This window comes from Halichoerus grypus, chromosome 2 (assembly GCF_964656455.1).
Source record: "Halichoerus grypus chromosome 2, mHalGry1.hap1.1, whole genome shotgun sequence".
Lineage (NCBI taxonomy): Eukaryota > Metazoa > Chordata > Mammalia > Carnivora > Phocidae > Halichoerus > Halichoerus grypus.
In genome coordinates this window covers 103,250,217-103,270,097 of record NC_135713.1, presented here as the reverse complement: position 1 = coordinate 103,270,097, position 19,881 = coordinate 103,250,217, and the positions used below count along the sequence as shown (strand labels likewise).

The following is a 19,881-nucleotide window of genomic DNA, read 5'->3' as shown; positions in this document are numbered from 1 at the left end:
TCAAACTGAGAACTTAACGTTTCTTAAAAGACACTATTAAGAGAATAAAAAGATAAGTGTGCAGGAAAGAAGTTGTACAAACTGCACATTACCAAGAAAGGCCTGTCTTCAGGACAGGTCCCCTGTGGACTCCTGAAGGATGAGCTCTGAGGCCTTGGAATATTATGCCTGATAGGAGTGTTTATATAGAGGTGCTGGGATGGATCAGTCTGTAGAGCATGCAACTTTTGATCTTGGTGTTATGAGTGCAAGCCACACTTGGCACCAGTTTGATTAGAGAGTTTATTCTAACTATGTGATCTATGGTGAATTTTGCTCTGGAGGGCTGGAGTGTGAGTAGGTGAGGTCAGTCAAGGAGGCCCCTTATGCATAGTGACTGACTACTGATAAAAACTCTAGACAACAAGGCTCAGGTGAACTTCCCTATTTGAAAACACTTTGCACATGTTGTGCACTCAGTTGCAAGGAGAATTAAACAAATTTATCAACTCCACTGGGAAAGGACTACTATAAGGTTAGCCTATGTGTGTTTTCCCTTGCTCATTTTAATCTGTGTTTCCTCACTGTAATAAACTGTAACCATGAGTACAATAGCTTTTCTGACTCCTGTGTGCCCATCAACGAAATGAGAGTGGTCTTAGGGAAAAACCTGACAACAGCTGGCCTCGGAAGTGGGATTTTGCTATGACTCTGGCTCACCAAAACATAAAGAAAGCACTGTGTGGGAAAAAGAAGGATAATTGGGCAGAGAATGATGAACCTGGTGCCTGATGTTTACCCAGTCAAAAAAGAAGACAACAGTTGCACCATGATCAATAATTACTGGCAGAAGTATTCTGGGAATTTAGAAATGACAGAAAAAATTCTCAGACAGTTGGCTGACTGGATGCATAAGGAAATACTTATGATACTGTGAAAGAAACAAGCTAAATATTCAATCTCTTTGTTATTTTTATCTGTAATAGTTAAAATGAAAATGTTAAGGCCAATGCTGGTACTGCATCGTTTGGATTCCAGCCAGTTCAAACCAGAGTTACTAGCCTAAGGGCTGCTACCAAAGGGAAAATTACAGTGGATCATTATGTCATGTCATTTTTAATTCATGATATTGAAAATTTGGTGGCTCATTTCAATATAAAAAAGAATCTTTATCTTTCATTCTGGGAAAATGTTCATGTATTATTTATTGTTTCTTCCCTTCCATTTTTCAAAAACTTGGAACTTCTACTGGTTGTATTTTGTACTTCTGAGTTGATACTCTAGTTCTACTATCTTCTGTTATTCCAATTTTCCTTTTTTTGCCATCCTTACTCTGTAGGAGATTTCCATGACTATAATTACCAACATTTTCGTGTTTATTTCAGGTATCATGTTTTTATTTAGAAAGGCTCTTATTCTCTGATTGGTCCTTTTTAAAATAACAGCTTTTATGAGATATATTTCACATACCATACAGTACACATTTAAAGTGTATAATTCAGTAATTTTTACGGTACTTGTAGAGTTGTGCAAAATCACCACAATCTGTTCTAGCACATTTTCATCATCCCAAAAGGAAACCTGTTAGCAGTATCCATTACAACCTTGTTTACAATTCTTGTTTGACCTAATGGACTTTGACCGAATGGACTTACATGTTAAAAAAAATATCTTTATTGATATGTAGGTTAAGTTTTGAGAAGAACAGATGTATATTATGATCATTTAACTATGTTTAATGTTTTTGCTTGTATTATGAAGAGTTTAATCAACTGGAAATTAAATATAAGAATAAAGTTTACATTAAATACTAACAATAGTTCTGATATACAAATTGGTGAAATGAAATTCAAGTCATTTAAAACATTCCATTCAATAAAACATAAAATCAAAATAAAAAAATTAATATGGCTTTAAAGTAGATTCATCCTACTTATCTCATGAATCCCAAACACTTCTAGTTATAGGTTAATTAAGGTTACTACAGATTTAGTAAGTGACTTACCTCTTCTTTGCCTAATGTTACAAGAACTTCTTCATTCAGTGGAATTACTACAGAAACAAAACAAACCAAAATTATACATATATGCTTAGTTAAATCTCAAAAATAGGGGCGCCTGAGTGGCTCAGTTGTTAAGCATCTGCCTTCAGCTCAGGTCATGATCCCAGGGTTCTGGGATCGAGCCCCGCATCGGGCTCCCTGCTCAGCAGGAGGCCTGCTTCTCCCTTTCACACTTCCCCTGCTTGTGTTCCCTCTCTCACTGTCTCTCTCTCTCTGTCAAAATAAATAAATAAAATCTTTTAAAAAAAAAAATCTCAAAAATAAAGAATTTGATTTTGCGGGTTTTTTTGTTTGTTGGTTGGTTGGTTTTTTAAACATTTCATTTATTAATTTAACAGAGAGAGACAGCGAGAGAGGGAACACAAGTAGGGGGACTGGGAGTGGGAGAAGCAGGACCCTGGGCTCATGACCTGAGCCGAGGCAGACACTTAACGACTGAGCCACCCAGGCACCCCTGATTTTGTGGTTTTTAAGATACCTCTATTTTCTTATTTAACATCTTTACATATATAATCAACTTATATATAATTTTAGACAAACATAACATTTATGCATTTTTGGATTTTGTGCCTTTTGTTTTGTTTTTCAATCTCTCAAAAATAAAATTAATAATCTATACTGTGTCCTTAAATATATCTCTCTCTAATTATATGATCCTATGCATGTATATGTATATGTACATGTACATTATCTGTACATATACATGCAAGGGTTATTCATTTTGTTATTGCTGGTTTTACAAGAATGGAGTATCATATACATTATTCTTTTTTTTTTTTTAAGATTTTATTTATTTATTTGACAGAGAGAGACACAGCGAGAGAGGGAACACAAGCAGGCGGAGTGGGAGAGGGAGAAGCAGGCTTCCCGCGGAGCAGGGAGCCCGATGTGGGGCTCGATCCCAGAACCCTGGGATCCTGACCTGAGCCTAAGGCAAACACTTAACTGACTGAGCCACCCAGGCACCCCTACATTATTCTTATTTTTGCTCAACAAAATCCCCATGGAAATCCTTTCTATTCATCTGGTGTAAGTCTAATTCATAATTTTAAATCACTTCAAATTATTCCACAGGGTAAATATACCATAGTGTATTGAGTGATATCAGTACTGACTGAACATTAACTTCGTACCTAATTTTTAGCCACAAAAAACAATGATGCAGTAAGCATTTTTTAATTTATGTCTTTATGTACTAGTGCTTTCATTTCTTTGGGATAAATTACCAGAAATGGAATTTCATAGAAGGAAATGTGTATTTTTAATTTTAATATAGGGTGCCAGATTCTTTTCAAAAAATTTCTATTAGCAATAAGAAACAGCAAAATATATGAACTCTTCTAAAATTTTTGCCAGTTTATGAGTATAATGTTTCAGTTTAATTTTGCATAGCAAAATTAAATCCTTATACTTAGAAAAGTTCAACCTTTGTACTTTAAGTTTACCTTTCCTAATAAAGTACTATTTAAAATTTATCAAATAATATGCTACTGAAAATTTTCTGATCTATCTGCTATTCTAGAGGGTCTTCTGACAGGAAAGAACTTCCCACATGTGCTTCATAGACCCCGTATCAGAACTGATTATTGGCAGCCTCAGGGTGGCTACCAAATCATTTCAACAAATGCAATGAGAAGGATTCTAAGAACATAAAGTTAATAATCTTCCTCTTGGCCAGTGTGGTCATGAGTAGCATTTCAGTATTGATTCATATAATCATTTCAACCCATACAATATAGCAGCTTCTAAGAATATAAAGATATTTTAAATCCTTTCAGTGTGGCAATCTATGGGACTGGCAGCCTGAAGCAAAATGGGTATTTGGCATATGGGTCAGCCTGTGTGCTTGGTGTCACCAGTACAAAAATGTGTATATAAAGCATGATGATAATTAGAAAAATAAAAACTGAAAATTCCCTGATACATAGCATCAAAAAGAATAAAATACTTAGGAATAAATTTAACCTAGGAGGCAAAAGACTTAAATGCTGAAAGAAATTAAAGATAGCAACAAATAGAAAAACATCCCATGTTCAAGGATTAGATGACTTAATATTATTAGACATCAATACCACCCAAAGTGACCAATAGCTTCAATGCAATCCCTATCAAAATTCCAATATTTTTGTATAAAATAGAAAAATCCACCATAAAATTCACATGGAATCTCAAAGGACCCCAAAGAGCCAAAATAATCTTGAAAAAGAAGAACAAAGTTGGCAGTCTCATATTTCCTAATTTCAAAATTTACTGCAAGGCTACAATAATCAAAAAAGTATGCTACTGGCAATAGAGACAGACATAAAGACCAAGAGAAGAGAATAGAGAACCCAGAAATAAATCCTCACTATATGGTCAAATTATTTTTGACAAGGATGCCAAGACAACTCAATGGGGGAAAGAACAATTTTCTCAACAAATGGTAATGGGAAAACTAGATAATACACATGCAAAAGAATGAAGTTCGACCTTTAACTTTCAAGTTTGAAAATTTCTCTTATTAATAAAAAACAATCTTGAACAAGAGGTAAAACGTCTATTATAACAAACTAGTGGATTGGTGATGAAAGCCTAGAGTAAATGTGTGGCAGTAAGGCTTCATAATTAATGACTGGCTATATGTAATATATGAAAAAGGAAGAATCTAGAAGGACTCTTAAATTTATGGCTGATTAAATAGATTCCATTCAATGGATCAGAGAATGGAGATCAATTCATAAATCTGAGGCACGTGTAGAATATTTTGGAAAAAGTAGAGATATATATAAGTATGACATTGCAGAAAGTCTGGCCTGGATACACAGATTTGGAAACATTCATGAAAATTGTGTCCTCCTGGGACGCCTGGGTGGCTCAGTCCGTTAAGCGTCTGCCTTCAGCCCAGGTCATGATCCCAGGGTCCTGGGATCGAGCCCTGCATCGGGCTCCTTGCTCAGTGGGGAGCCTGCTTCTCCCTCTGCCTGCCGCTCCCCCTGCTTGTGTTCTCTCATTCTCTCTCTCTGACAAATAAATAAATAAATAAATCTTTAAAAAAATAAAGAAAAAATTGTGCCCTCCTATCCACCCAAATTCATATTTTGAAGTTCTAATCCCCAGCACCTCAGAATGTTCATATATTTGGAACTGGGTCCTTAAAGATGTGATTAAGTTAAAATGAGGTCATTAGGATGGGCCCTACTCCATTATGACTGGTGACTTCTTACAAAGAGATTAGTAAATGGATGGGTGACTATGTGAAGACCCAGGGGGAAGATGGCAAGGTATAAGACAAGAAGAGAGGCTTCTGAAGAAACCAACCTTGTGAACACCTTGATCTTGAACTTCTAGCCTCCAGAATTATGAAAAAATTAATTTCTGTTGTTTAAGCAACCCCAGTCCATGGTACTTTATAGCAGCCCTAGCAAACTGATATAGAAGTTATTAATGCAGATATAATATATAAAAACAAAAGCAGAAAATATAATGCTAGAATAGCATATAGAGTAGGAAGCAAAAATTGCTGAGCACAGTCCTCTAGAGAACAGCAAATTTTAACAGCATAGTATGAGCAGCCTTTGAGATGCTAAATATAATCCTGAGGAGGCAACAGGATATATAGTTTAATGCAAATTAAAGTATACATATACTATACCACTGTGTATATATGTATGTGTATATATATATATATACACACACCTAGGAGAAATACTAAAATTTAAAAAAAACTACCATGTGGCAGTGAAGATGTAGAAAAGTGGTGGGGATGAATATAATAAGTATTTAAGATCAAGAATGCAGATGAAATTGTCTAGACAGAGAATGAATAGAAGAATCCCAACACTTGGGATTAGAGAGCAATAAATCTACAAAGGAGACTAAAATGGGAACTGGGGGGAACTAAGGGAAAGGAGGCAACTGGGCAGAAGAAAAGAGAAGGGAAATGTTACGGGTGCCTGGGTGGCTCAGTTGTTAAGCGTCTGCCTTCGGCTCAGGTCATGATCCCAGGGTCCTGGGATCGAGTCCCACTTCGGGCTCCCTGCTTGGCCAGAAGCCTGCTTCTCCTTCTCCCACTCCCCCTCTTGTGTTCCTGCTCTTGCTATCTCTCTCTCTGTCAATAAATAAATAAAATATTAAAAAAAAAAAGAAGGGAAATGTTAAAAGAAAGAATTACAGCCCATATAAAATACCAAATACACACATATATGTGGCACAGAAAAAGTAAGCTTTCATAATAGAAACGTATCTCCTAGCTGGGTATTTTAACTACAGATTTTTAAGCCATTTTCTATTTCTTGACAAAAGGCAAATATATAGCTGGACCCCGCTGGACAAGTCAAGAGGCAACATACAATCTATGTAGTCCCTATGTAAATAAGTATCTAAAATAACTTTTCTCCTCTACTAGGTAAGTTTCTTTTCTTTCTTTCTTTCTTTTTTAAAGATTGTATTTATTTGAGAGAGAGAGAGCACAATCGGGGGGGTAAGAGGCAGAGGGAAGGGGAAAAGCAGACTCTCCTGCTGAGCCAGGGAGCTGATGCAGGGCTCAATCCCAGGACCCTAGGATCACGACCTGAGCCAAAGGAAGACCCTCAACTGACTGAGCCACCCAGGCGCCCTCCATGAGGTAAGTTTCATTCATTAAGACACAATTTACAGTTTCTACTGAGCGGGTAAGACAGCGTCTGCAAGGATCAAATGATGGATATAATAAGGTCTCCATAATTTAAGATTATTATAATGTCACATAAACATATTCATCTATAATAATAAACACAGAATAATATATATAAATGAAAGAAAAATTTAGGCAATTTCAACAAGGCTAAATGGATCTTGTAATTCTTGTAATCATTAAATTAATTTGCCACTAATTTGTTTACAAAAATATAAATCTAAAAATAAGAACCTTACTTCCAGGACTTTCTTTCTGCCATTGATTGAGTTCAGCAGTCAAACATTTCGCTTGCATAATTAATAATGACAGCTATAACAAAAAAAAGCAAGAGTATAAAACAAAGTCATTTTTTATAGAATATTCATAGATATTCATAGATGAAAGTGTAGACATTCTTAATATACTTTAACACAAGTTCTTAACATAAATAGCTAACATAATAGGCATCCAAAGTATAAAAAATTATCACTCCAAACAGAATTCTACTTTAAACCATTATTAATTATAGCTCATAAACTGCCTATTATACCAGTGATATAGTCTTAAAAAATGATCAATTCTACTTTACCACTCAACCTAAAACAAAAGAACCTAAGTATACTTCTTTTATTCCCTAAATTAATATTACTTTAAAAATATAGGGGTATCTGGCTAGCTCAGTCAGTGGAGCATGTGACTCTTGATCTTGGGAATGTGAGTTCAAACCCCACATTAGGTATAAAGATTACTCAAAAGTAAAATCTTTAAAAACATAAGATGTTATTTCTTGCCAACAGTTTTTAGACAAATTTGCTTTAGGGGAGCCTGGGTGGCTCTGTCAGTAGAGCATGAAACTCTTGATCTTGGGATCATGAGTTTGAACCCTACAGTGGGAGTAGAGTTTACTTTAAAAAGACAAATTTAGGGGCGCCTGGGTGGCTCAGTCGTTAAGTATCTGCCTTTGACTCAGGTCATGATCCCAGGGTCCTGGGATCGAGCCCCACATCGGACTCCCTGCTCAGCGGGAAGCCTGCTTCTCCCTCTCCCATTCCCCCTGCTTGTGTTCCCTCTCTCACTGTGTCTCTGTCAAATAAATAAATAAAATCTTTAAAAAAAAAAAAGACAAATTTACTTTTAAGATACTCTTTTTTCTCTATGCACTTTCAGAAAAATAGCAACTGCTTTTAGGGGGTTGCTAAAAATAAATTTAAATACAAACACAGAGGGTCACCTGGCTGGCTCAGGCAGTAGAGCATGCACTCTTGATCTCGGGTTGTGAGTTCAAGCTCCACATTAAGCAGAGATTACTTAATTTAAAAAAATTTTAAATACATATATAGAGATAATTATAAAATGAGATTGCTTCCACAGGCTACTTAAAAAAACCAATACACAACAGTCTAAGATGACATGTTTCTGATATTAAGTGGCTCCAATCATTGTAATTTTGATAATTACATATCTGTGATAAATCTGATGCCTGATTAGATTATTAAATTGAAGTCTATGTATGCTTAAAGTTAAATTTCAGAACATTTTTTATCACCTCTATATAATTGTTATTGGTAGCTAGATTAAAAATGCAATGGGTATTACTGAAATATTTACAATAAAAGAACAACAAGTACTGTCTTTTTAACCATTTTTTTAAAAGATTTTTATTTATTTATTTATTTATTTATTTTTATTTATTTGAGAGAGCGCGTGCACACACAAGCTGGAGAAGTAGAGGGAGAGAGACAAGCAGACTCCCAGCTGAGCGCAGAGCCCGATGTGGGGCTCAATCCCACCATCCTGAGATCACGACCTGAGCCGAAATCAAGAGTCAGATGCTTAATCAACTGAGCCACCCAAGTGCCCCTTAACCAATTTTTATGATACAGAGCAGGTGGTTCAAAGACCCTGCTCTGTATCTAAACACTATTGAATAGTCAAGAGGAAGAAAACCTAGTATATTTGAAAGCTTTATATAATTCCATAAAAATTCATTTGCAGGTTTTAAAATTTTTACCAAAGGAGAGTTTAACATTATTTTCTTATAACTAAATATGAATGTGAAAGGTTTGCTGTGAACTATAAAGCAATTTTATAAATGCTAATTATACCTAAGAAGAAATAACAAATTCTTAGGAAGTAGTATCTAAAGTAGGCAAAACTATCATAATGGTAAGAAATTGGTATCACTTTTCCTGCACATATTAGGTTGAAATGCATCCAATAACCAATATTCATTTTTCAACTTTAAAAAAAAAAAGCAATTTCATACAGTTCAACTTTGTACTATGTTGATGAAGTACAGCTCTTACCTTCCCAAAGCCCAGCTAAGGCAAACACTCAAATTATTTCTGACCTTGCCATAAAATTAAACAATACTTTCTAAAAAACAACAGCAATATTTCTAAAGTGATTTATATGAAATTTGAGAATCCCTTCCATTTTCTAATTTAAAATATCTAACTTCTTTCTTTAAAAATGGATTAAGTTTTAATACTGAAATTTTAAAGTTAATAGGTATGCAAAAAAGAGTAACCAAAGCAAGCCTGATTTTTTTTTTTTTTTTTTTTTAAGATTTTATTTATTTATTTGAGACAGAGAGAATGAGAGAGAGAGAGCACATGAGAGGGGAGAGGGTCAGAGGGAGAAGCAGGCTCCTTGCTGAGCAGGGAGCCCGATGCGGGACTCGATCCAGGGACTCCAGGATCATGACCTGAGCCGAAGGCAGTCGCTTAACCAACTGAGCCACCCAGGCGCCCCAAGCCTGATATTATTTAAAGGACTGCTTTCAAGGTTGGCTCTTCACTGGCATCTGGGAACTTGTATTTTGAGATGGTTCCCACCAAAACCTATTAAGAGTGGCTGATTGTGCTTTAACTGGTTTTGCAAAGAATATGACTTAAGCTTAACACCTGCTTTCCTTCTGAAAGTCTGGTATTTTGATAACTGCTACCCAGAGGGTGCCTACGTGACTAGCCCCCACAAAACACCTTGGTCATTGAATCTCTAATGAGGTTCCCTGGTAGAAAACATTTCACACTGTCACAACTCCTTCGGGGAATTAAGCACATCTTACATGATTCTGATAAGAGAAGACTCCTGAAAGCTTGTGTCTGGTATCCTGTGGACTTTACCCCATGGTCCTTTTCCCTTTGCTGATTTTAGTTTGCATCCTTTTAATGTAATATATCTTAGCCATGAATATAACTACACACTGAGCCTTGTGAGTCCTCCTGTGAGTTGCTGTGAGTCTTGTGAATTACGCCTGGGAGTAATCTTGGGGACTCTCAACACAATAGGAAAAGATATTTTGTGGATCCCTTAGACAATGTTCTTATTGACTATCTCAGGATAGATTCTTTACAACTATATAAGCACTTCCACCAAAGCCAGTTGTTTGTTTGGTTCATTGCATGAAAATCACTCAGGAAATGTAGAGGCCCAGTCCCTAGTGATTTTTTTTGGGGGGGGGAGGATTTAATAAATGTACTCCTTCAGTTACTATTTATAGCACCTAGTATTCCTTTTTTTAAATTATGCAGTTATTTTATCTTATTTTTTTTTACTTTGAGATTATTTTTTTATTTAAATTCAATTAACATATATTATTGGTTACAGAGGTATAGGTCAGTGACTCATCAGTTTTCTATAATAGCCAGTGCTCCTTACATCATGTGCCCTCCTTAATGTCCATCACCCAATTACCCCATCCCCTCACCCCACCTCCCCTCCAGCAACCCTCAGTTTGTTTCCTATGATTAAGAGTCTCTTATGGTTTGTCTCCCTCTCTGATTTCATCTTGTTTTATTTTTTTCCTCTCTTCCCCTATGATCCTCTGTTGTGTTTCTTAAATTCCACATATGAGTGAGATCATATGATAATTGCCTTTCTCTGATTGACTTATTTTGCTTAGCATAACACCCTCTAGTTTCATCCACGTCATTGCAAATGGCAAAATTTCATTTTTTTTTTTTTTGATGGCTGAGTATTCCATTGTATATATATATATATATATATACCATGTCTTCTTTACCCATTCATCTGTCAGTGGACATCTGGGCTTTTTCCATAGTTTGGCTATTGTGGACATTGCTGCTATAAACATTGGTGTGCAGGTGCCCCTTCGGATCACTACATTTGTATCTTTGGGGTAAATACACAGTAGTGCAACTGCTGGGACATAGGGTAGCTCTATTTTCACCTTTTGAGGAACCTCCATACATGTCTTCCAAAGTGGCTGCACCAGCTTACTAGCGACTCTGATTCAGTAGGTCTGTTTCTACAATATGAAAACCACATTTCCCAAGAAAACCAGATGACAGTTTATTTACTATATAATGCTGTTTCAAATACAATATTCAGTTTTACCCGGTACAAGAGAACTCTATATTTATTGATAGATGCAAATTTTTTTAAAAGATGGCTTAATTCTTTACCAGTAATTTTTAAAGATCTGATATAATAGGTACTTCCAAAAGTGACTAATTAGTTTTTTCCCCTTCTTTTTCTATCTCACTCATTCTCATTTTTATTCAGTATTGTTATGCTCATAGATTTTCATTTTTTTCATATTGTTATAACCAATCAAGGCCATTATTCCTTTTCATGCTCAAATGATATCAAATTTGTGTCTTTCTGAAGCAGTGCCTCAATCTTTATTTTTCATAACCAACATTTTTTTCAAAATAGACAGTTTTACACTGAATAGCACAAAAGTAAACTTAAATTACCAACAGTTTACATGTAAGCTTGATTCCAGTCTTAATGAAAAGAAGTAGAATAAAAACCAAAAGCCCTCAGGAAATCTTCCGTACTATATCCCGCTCCATGAACTGATGGCTGCTGGCTCTGCTTCTGACTTCCCTTGTCTGCTGCTCTCCGTGTAACAGGCCATGAAGCACACGAACCCGCAACTGCAGCTTGCTGGTGGCAGACACAAGCATACACCTTCCTCACCTGCTGCCCTTGTAACAAACTGAACCAGTTTTTAAATGTAAACTGCATGATTTGGAACTCAGGAGTACTTCAATTGGTTCTTATATCTTCTGACATGCTAATACCAGTTTTAGAGAACTTTCTATAGAATCATTCATATATTTGACTTTGTTCTTAAAATTAACACTAAAACATTTTTAACTTTTCATATGGTCAAATATATCTAGTTTTCTTTTATAATATCTAGGTTTCTACTATTAGCCAAGAAGTTTGTCCTATCCCTAAACTGCACAAATAGTCTCCTAACTTTTCTCGTAAGAGCAATCCATCCAGAATATATGTTTATATAATGAAAGACAGAGGTCCACTTTTATTTTCTCCCACATGGATAACTAGTTGTACCACTATCATTTATTAACTAATTCATCCTTTTCCCACAAATTAGAACTACCATCTTTGTCATATTTTAACTTTTTAATCTGTTGCACTGATCCATTGGTATATTCCTAAACCAATTCCATAGGTCCTTGATTATTAAAATGGATATCTTAATCCTTTATTTAAACATACAGTAAAATAAGGTTCCACACATATAGTAAAAAAAAAAACTGGCTACTATACCTAAGACAAAGTAGGACAGTATGTGTTCAAATTTTTAACAAGGTATCTCAATTGCAGTTTTTCACTCAACAGTTAAACATATGTGTAACTGTTAAAAGATAGAGAAAATATTTATAATAGTTTATTCAAAAAGTATTTAGAATACTTCTCTTAAATCAGGAAGAGTAGAGAATTTTCCAAGTGATTAAGCATACAGGTGTCAACAAAACTATTATGTGGGTTTAATACAGATGAATAATATTCTTATCCAAAACAAAATGAATTAAATTTATCTATTTTTAGGAAGAGAAAAAAAAGGATTCATACCTGAGCATTTGAATCAGTGAGTGTCTCAGTTCCAACAAGTGATAATTTTTTCTGACACTTGATTTAAAAAGTAAATAAAAACAAAACAAAAAGCAAAACAAAACAAAAAAAGTAAATAAGTCACACACTATAAGCTTTTATATATAACAGACAATTCCCTTTCCATCTTCATACCAATGTAATATTCCTTTAAAATAATAAATACAAATAACTGATGTAAAAGAAGAGTTTATATTCCTCACTTTCTAAGCAAGAAGATCAGGAAGGCTGCCAAACAGGTCCTGAAGTGAACACACCAAAAGTAGAAGGGGATAATAGATTCTATGTAGAACAAAAAAATGAGCATAAGATATAAAGAAAGAGAAAATATAAACTAATAGTTAGGGTGAATTAGAAGCTAGATAATGGAAAAATAGGAAATAAGAGAATAAGAAGGAAAGCACTATAGAAAAATAACAAAAGAGGTAAAAAGATAGTTAAGATCATAAGAAAATAAAGCCTTCAGGAGACATTGTTTCTATTCCATTTTAAAAAACCCACAACCATTAATAGTGATTACATCTGATTGAAAATATGGGTAATTTAAATTTTACTTGTGTGTTTACTTCTGGTAGCAGTTATCTTTTTACAAAAAAAAAAAATTTTTTTTTTAAAGATTTATTTATTTGAGAGAGAGCAGGGGCAGGGAGAGGGGCAGAAAAAGAGGGGAGAAAGAATCCCCAGCAGACTCCATGCTGAGCTCAGAACCCAACATGGGGCTTGATTCCAGGACCCTGAGATCACCACCTGAACCAAAACCAAGAGTTGGATGCTTAACTGACTACACAACCTAGGTGCCCCCCAAAATTGGTTATTTTTAAATTCCAACTTCTATACTGAAAAAATACCAAAATGAAAAAAAACAATTATATAATCTTGAAAATACACTAATCATACAGAGTACCAAGGATTTATATTAAAAAATAATTTTAGGGGCGACTGGGTGGCTCAGTCAGTTGAGCATCTGTCTTAGGCCCAGGTCATGATCTCAGGGTCCTGGGATACAGCCCCACACTGGGCTCCCTGCTCAGTGGGGAGCCTGTTTCTCCCTCTCTCTCTGCCCCTCCCTGCAGCCTGTGCTCTCTCTCTCTCTCTCTCTCAAGTAAATAAATAAAACCTTAAAAAAAATTTTTTTTAAAGAAAAAAGGAAAAAAAGAAAACCAATAACCTGCCCTAATCTCAAATTTTACTGCAAAGAATGGGATGCAAAGTCTGTGGCCTGTATCATATACTATGCTATTTTAAGTACAAAAAACTTTTACCAACATACTATAGTTTACCAGAAGTGATTCTATCTCAGTAATTCAGAAAATGTACATAAATTTCAAAGACAACATTTTCTAAATTAATTCATATTTTCACTCAAACTCCATAATTACGTGTTCTCTCCACTATTCTCCGTCTTAGGAAACAAACCTCACCAAGGTTGGCCCAAACGAAAAACCTGAAAATATCCATAATTTTCCTCCATTTCACAACAATTAAGTTACAAATCCTTTTGGTCCTCCTTAATATCTCTTAAATCCTACTATTTGCAATGACAGGATTTAGCCCTACAGTACTTCTTTTTTTTTTTTTTTTAAAGATTTTATTTATTTATTTGACAGAGAGAGACACAGTGAGAGAGGGAACACAAGCAGGGGGAGTGGGAGAGGGAGAAGCAGGCTCTCCGCTGAGCAGGGAGCCCAATGTAGAGCTCAATCCCAGGACCCTGAGATCATGACCTGAGCCGAAGGCAGACACTTAACTTACTGAGCCACCCAGGCGCCCCCTTACAGTACTTCTTACCAGAACTAGTACTAGAGCCTCCTAAATGCTCTTTCTACCTGTAGTCTCAGTCTTCTATATTTCATTTTCTTCAAAATTACCAAGTAATTTTCCCAAACTGCATCTCATGTCACTTCATGTTTATAATCTTTTAATGGTTCCCCATACTATAAACTTGACAAAATCCTCAATGTTCTTGCTCCTAATTAACTTTCCAGCCTTACTCCACAGGTCCTTCTTCTAATTTACTAAGTCATAATATTCTACCTAGAGTTCTCTAAACTCTCCCAATGTTTATATATTTTGTTCCTTCTGCTTTGTGTAACTCTCCTACTTTCAGAGGCTACTTTCTATTTATTCTTTAGAAATGAATTCAGTTATTACTTGCTTTTTATTTATTTATTTTTTTAGAGGTGGGGGGAGGGGCCAAGGGAGAGAGAGAATCTTAAGCAGGCTCCACACCCAGCGCAGAGTCCGAAGTGGGGCCCGATCTCAGAACCCTGAGATCATGACCCAAGCCAAAAGCAAGAGTCGGACACTTAACTGACTGAGCCACCCTAGGCGCCCCTAGTTATTACTGCTTTTAGAAAGCTATACTTGACCCTTTCAATCTAGGTTTACTATTCATCCTAAGTTGTCTTTGCATTTCTACCACAATATTTCTAATACAATGGCTACTGCCTCTATTAGATGATAACCTCCTATGGCAGGGACAGCCATAATTTTTTCTCTTTCTATAGCTCATTTGGCATAAAGAATCTTGAATAAATGCTTATAGGTCTAAAAGCCATATAAATATTTATCGTATAATATAATGGCTTCCAGGAACCAGCATAATTATTTTCCTTAAGTCTATTATTGAAATGGAATTAAATCTTATAGTAATTAATATATATATCACTTTTACCTCTTGGTACTTACTTCTTCCATGTCTTTCCACATTTCTTCACATTCTTTAATAAGTTCTTCTTCAGCATTTGTAACATCTTCCATGTCTGTAGTACTGTCTGGATCTAGATCTTGCTGATTCACTGACATGTGCCTTGTAATAATTAGCCTTATAAGAAAAACTGAAGTAAAAAATATTTATTCACTTAACAATATCTGTTGAACACCTATCACCTGCCAGATACTCATCTAGGAACTATACATGTGAACAGTGAACAAAAAGGGCAAAAATCTGTATCATGGAACTTACGTTCTTCTCTCTCTCTCTCTCTCTTTCTCTCTATATATATGTATCAAATAATTTATACATGGAAATAATAACTTTTTAAAAATATTTATTTATTTGAGAGAGACAGAGAGAGAGCAAGAGAGAGAGAGCACACGCTAGCAGGGGGAGGGACAGAGGGAGAGGGAGAGAGAGAATCCTCAAGCAGACTCCCCATTGAGCGAGGAGCCCAAGTGGGGCTCCATCTCAGGACCCTGAGATCATGAGCTAAGCCGAAATCAAGAGTGGGACGCTTAACCAAGTGAGCCATCCAGGCACCCCAATATAAGTGGAAATAATAATGATTTTATGGAGGAAAGCAAGACAGGGAAGAAAACAGGAAGTGCTTGGGCAGAGGTAATGTAATTTTACACATAATGTGGTCATTTAAGGTCATTGAGAAGCTGACAACTGAGCAAAAACATGAAGGAGATAAGGAAGTGAAACAGGGGGCGCCTGGGTGGCTCAGTTGGTTAAGCGACTGCCTTTGGCTCAGGTCATGATCCTGGAGTCCCGGGATCAAGTCCCGCATCAGGCTCCCTGGCTCAGCAGGGAGTCTGCTTCTCCCTCTGACCCTCTCCTCTCTCATGCTCTCTCTCATAAATAAATAAATGAATCTTAAAAAAAAAAAAAAAAAAGGAAGTGAGACAGGGATATTTAGAGTAAGAGGTTCCAGGCAGGGAACTGCCAATGCAAAGACCCTAGGGCAGGAAATATGATTGCCATGTCCTAGAGCAGTAAAGCAGCCAGTGTGATTGGAGCAAAAGTAAGGCAGAGAACACAAGATGGGGTCAGAGAGATTACAGGGATGACATCATGTGGGCTTTCATGTAGGCCATTTTAAGGACTTAGGCTGAGATGATAAACAATTAGAGGGTTTTCAAGAAGAGAATGACATAATTTGAATTATATTTTAACAGTACAACTCTGGTTAACAACAGCCAGTAAGGTGAGAAGTAGGAAAAACAGTTAGAAAGCTATTGCAATGATCCAAGAAATTTTTTATTATTAAAAAAGTTTAGGCCTAAGCAATTGGAAAGATAGAGCTGCCAGCTGATTACTGAGATGAAGAAGTCAGTGGAGGAAACAGATTCAGCAAGATATGGGGGAGTGATGATTAAGAATTCAATTTCAGACTTGCTAAATTTGTCTATTAGTGCAGAGTCTGATTAAGCAACTGAATGTACAGTATGCAGTTCAAGGGGAAGTTTCAAGCTAGAATTTGAGTCATCACCATATAAGATATTTAAAGCCATGAGACTGGGTGAGATCACAAAAGCAAGAGTGTACAGGCAGAAATGAGAAGAGTTCACTCCAGACCTGGAGTGAATGAGGAAGAACCACCAAAAGAGTCTAAAAAGCACCAATAAGGTAAGAGGAAAATTAAGAGTATGAAATCCTGAAACTCAAAATACAAAAGTATTAAAGGAAGGAGTGATGAATTATCAAATTACCAAATGCGAGAAAGGTCAAATAAGATAAAAACAGAATTGACAATTTATTTAGCAACATGAGTAGAGGACTGTATTTTCCATAAACAGTCACAGCAATATTTCAGGTTATCATTCCCTATTCAGAGGCAGAACCTATTTATCCTCCCCATGAACCTGACTATGACTTTCTGACTGTCTTTATGAATAGAAGTCACTATGGAAGTGACTTCCAAGACTAAGTCATAAAAGGCAATACCACTAATACCTCTGTCTCAGAACACTATCCCTTACAAAGCAGCTACCATGCTGTGAGGAAGCCCAAACTGGCACAAATGAAGAGACCAATGGTGAAGCCCACATAGAAAGGAACCAAGGTTCCCAGCCAGAAGCTAGCATCAACCATTAGACATGCACATGGACATTCTCATGATTCAGCCCTCAGACTTTTGAGTCTTCTAGACAAGGGCCTAGACATTGTGGAACAGAGACAAGCTGTCCTGCTGCATCCTATCTGAATTCTTGATGCAAAGAATTGCTGAGCATAGTAAATGGTTGTTTTACACCTCTAAGTCTTAGGATAATTTGTCACAATAATTTCAGTGGAATGAATACACAGAACTGGAGGCCTTCATAAGAGTAGTTTCGGTAGAGAGGTGCCCGGGTGGCTCACCCAGTTGAGCATCTGACCCTTGATTTCGGCTCAGGTCATGATCTCAGGGTCGTGAGATCGAGCCCCACATGGGGCTCTGTGCTCAGCGGGGAGTCTGTGTGAGATTCTCTCTCTGCCTCTCCCCCCTGCTCATTCACATGCGCTCTCTCTCTCTAAAAGAAATAAATCTTCGGGGTAAAAGAAAGACAGGAGAAAATAGAGCATCTTAAACAACACAGAAGGAAATATTGTAGGAGTTGCAGGAGAGAAAGAAGAATGGGACTTAATACACATGTAGAGAGGTTGATTTAAGAATGAAGTACATATAGTTCATTTTAATGGAAGGGTAGGCAGAATATTAGGGGCATAGATGCAGGTACATTAGTAGATGTGTTGATAGGATCTTATGGAAGTTCTATTTGGACTGCTTCTCTTTTCTCAGGGAAATGGTAACTAAGGTCATCAGCTGTGAATGCGAATGGGGAAAAGCACTGAAGATTTAAGAAATACATTAAGAAATGTATAAAAGATATATAAGAGAATGGGATAGGATAAAATAGTAGAATAACTGGATAGCATTAAATGCCCACTTGAGATTATTAGTTATCAATTTAAAGTGAAACTAAAACATGGTTATATGTTTTCTTCTATAATGTAGCAGCACAGGTACAGACAAAGACAAAGTGAAAGAATGACAGTCTTTCAGGTATGACCACAGGAATGAGTAACTACTCTAAGATGGAGAATATAATCAATAGAGGAAAAGAGGTCAAGAAAAAGAGAGGCCATAAATGGATATTAAAATCACTATGAAGTATGACAGTAGTGCTGCAGAGGGTTGCAGTGAGCAAGAAGCTAAAAATCTTCAAGAAATGAAGGAGCATTATATAATCTTGCTAGATAACCACTGCAAGGAGTGGTAGGTGGTGGAGTCTGATGGCATGAAATTCAAAGGTGGGACAATTTTAAGGAAGTAGACAGAAGAAAAAATAATAATAAAGATGTCTACCCCACAACACCAAATACAAATCAGAATAACCCACTCCCCCAAAATACTAATTTTATGGAACTTAAAGTTTTATATTGTTTAATCAAACTTATCAATAGAGAGGTTTTAAAGAAACTTAGGGAGATACATCATGTTCACAGACTGAAGGACTCAATACTGTGAAGATGTTAATTCCCCCAAGTTGATCTATTAAATCTTAATCAAAGTTTTTGTTTGTATTTGGGGCACGTGACAAGCAAATTCTAAAGTTTATGGTAAGGCAAGGGGCCAAAAACAGCCAAGACCATCATGAAGAAGATGAGAAGATTTGCCTTACCAGATTTTAAACTTATTATAAAACTATACAAATTTTTATAGTGTGGAATTAGCACATGGATAGGCAAACTGAACAATGGAACACATTTATGGACCTATGATATATAACAGAGATGGCAATGCAAATTTTTTAAAAATTTTATCTATTTGACAGAGAGAGAGCGAGCGAGCATGAGCAAGTGGTGGGGAGAGGGAGAAGCAAGCTCCCGCCTAATGAGGGGCTCAATCCCAGGACCCTGGGATCATGACCTGAGCCAAAGGCAGATGCTTAACTGACTAAGCCACCCAGGTACCCCCACGGCAATGAAAATTAAAGGGATATAAGAACAATCCAAAGTGGAGGATATTTCATATACTATATTGCTTTTTTTTCCCATGTATAATTTGGTCTTCTATAGAACTTATTCTTTTTAACTAACTGCATAGTATTTGGGGGGGGGGTGAATAAGCCTAGATATATACCTCAATCTTAACACCATCCCTGCATTCCTCAAAAAATCCAAAAACAGAAATGATAAAATAGAACATGAAGAAAACATGGAGACAATTTTTTTGCTTGGATTGGGAAAGCATTTCTAACAAAACTAAGTAAAATTTCTATAAAATTTTTTAAAATTCTACATGGACAAAGATATCATTAAAAAGTTAAAATTTAGGGGCGCCTGGGTGGCTCAGTCATTAAGTGTCTGCCTTCGGCTCAGGTCATGATCCCAGGGTCCTGGGATCGAGCCCTGCATCAGGCTCCCTGCTTGGTGGGAAGCCTGCTTCTCCCTCTCCCACTCCCCCTGCTTGTATTCCCTCTCTCGCTGTGTCTCTCTCTGTCAAATAAATAAATAAAATCTTTAAAAAAAAAAGTCCAAGGATTGTTTTTACTGTCATATTTCTCTCATAATAATGACTTTAAAAAATATATATCATAGAGGGCG

At 36.2% G+C, this 19,881-nt stretch overlaps 1 protein-coding gene across 1 annotated transcript in view; it reads right to left on the bottom strand.

The window, feature by feature from the left end:
- The window catches only part of CENPK (centromere protein K), a 38,991-nt gene that overhangs the window by 14,552 nt on the left and 4,558 nt on the right, over window positions 1–19,881 (bottom strand). Inside the window, exons 3-6 of the mRNA XM_036117448.2 lie at window positions 15,258–15,406; window positions 12,531–12,587; window positions 6,932–7,004; window positions 1,985–2,031 (exon numbers count right to left, since the gene is read on the bottom strand). Of these exons, the coding sequence (XP_035973341.2) occupies window positions 1,985–2,031; window positions 6,932–7,004; window positions 12,531–12,587; window positions 15,258–15,374 (294 nt within the window). The 5' untranslated portion in view covers window positions 15,375–15,406. The remainder of the gene's footprint in view (window positions 1–1,984; window positions 2,032–6,931; window positions 7,005–12,530; window positions 12,588–15,257; window positions 15,407–19,881) is intronic.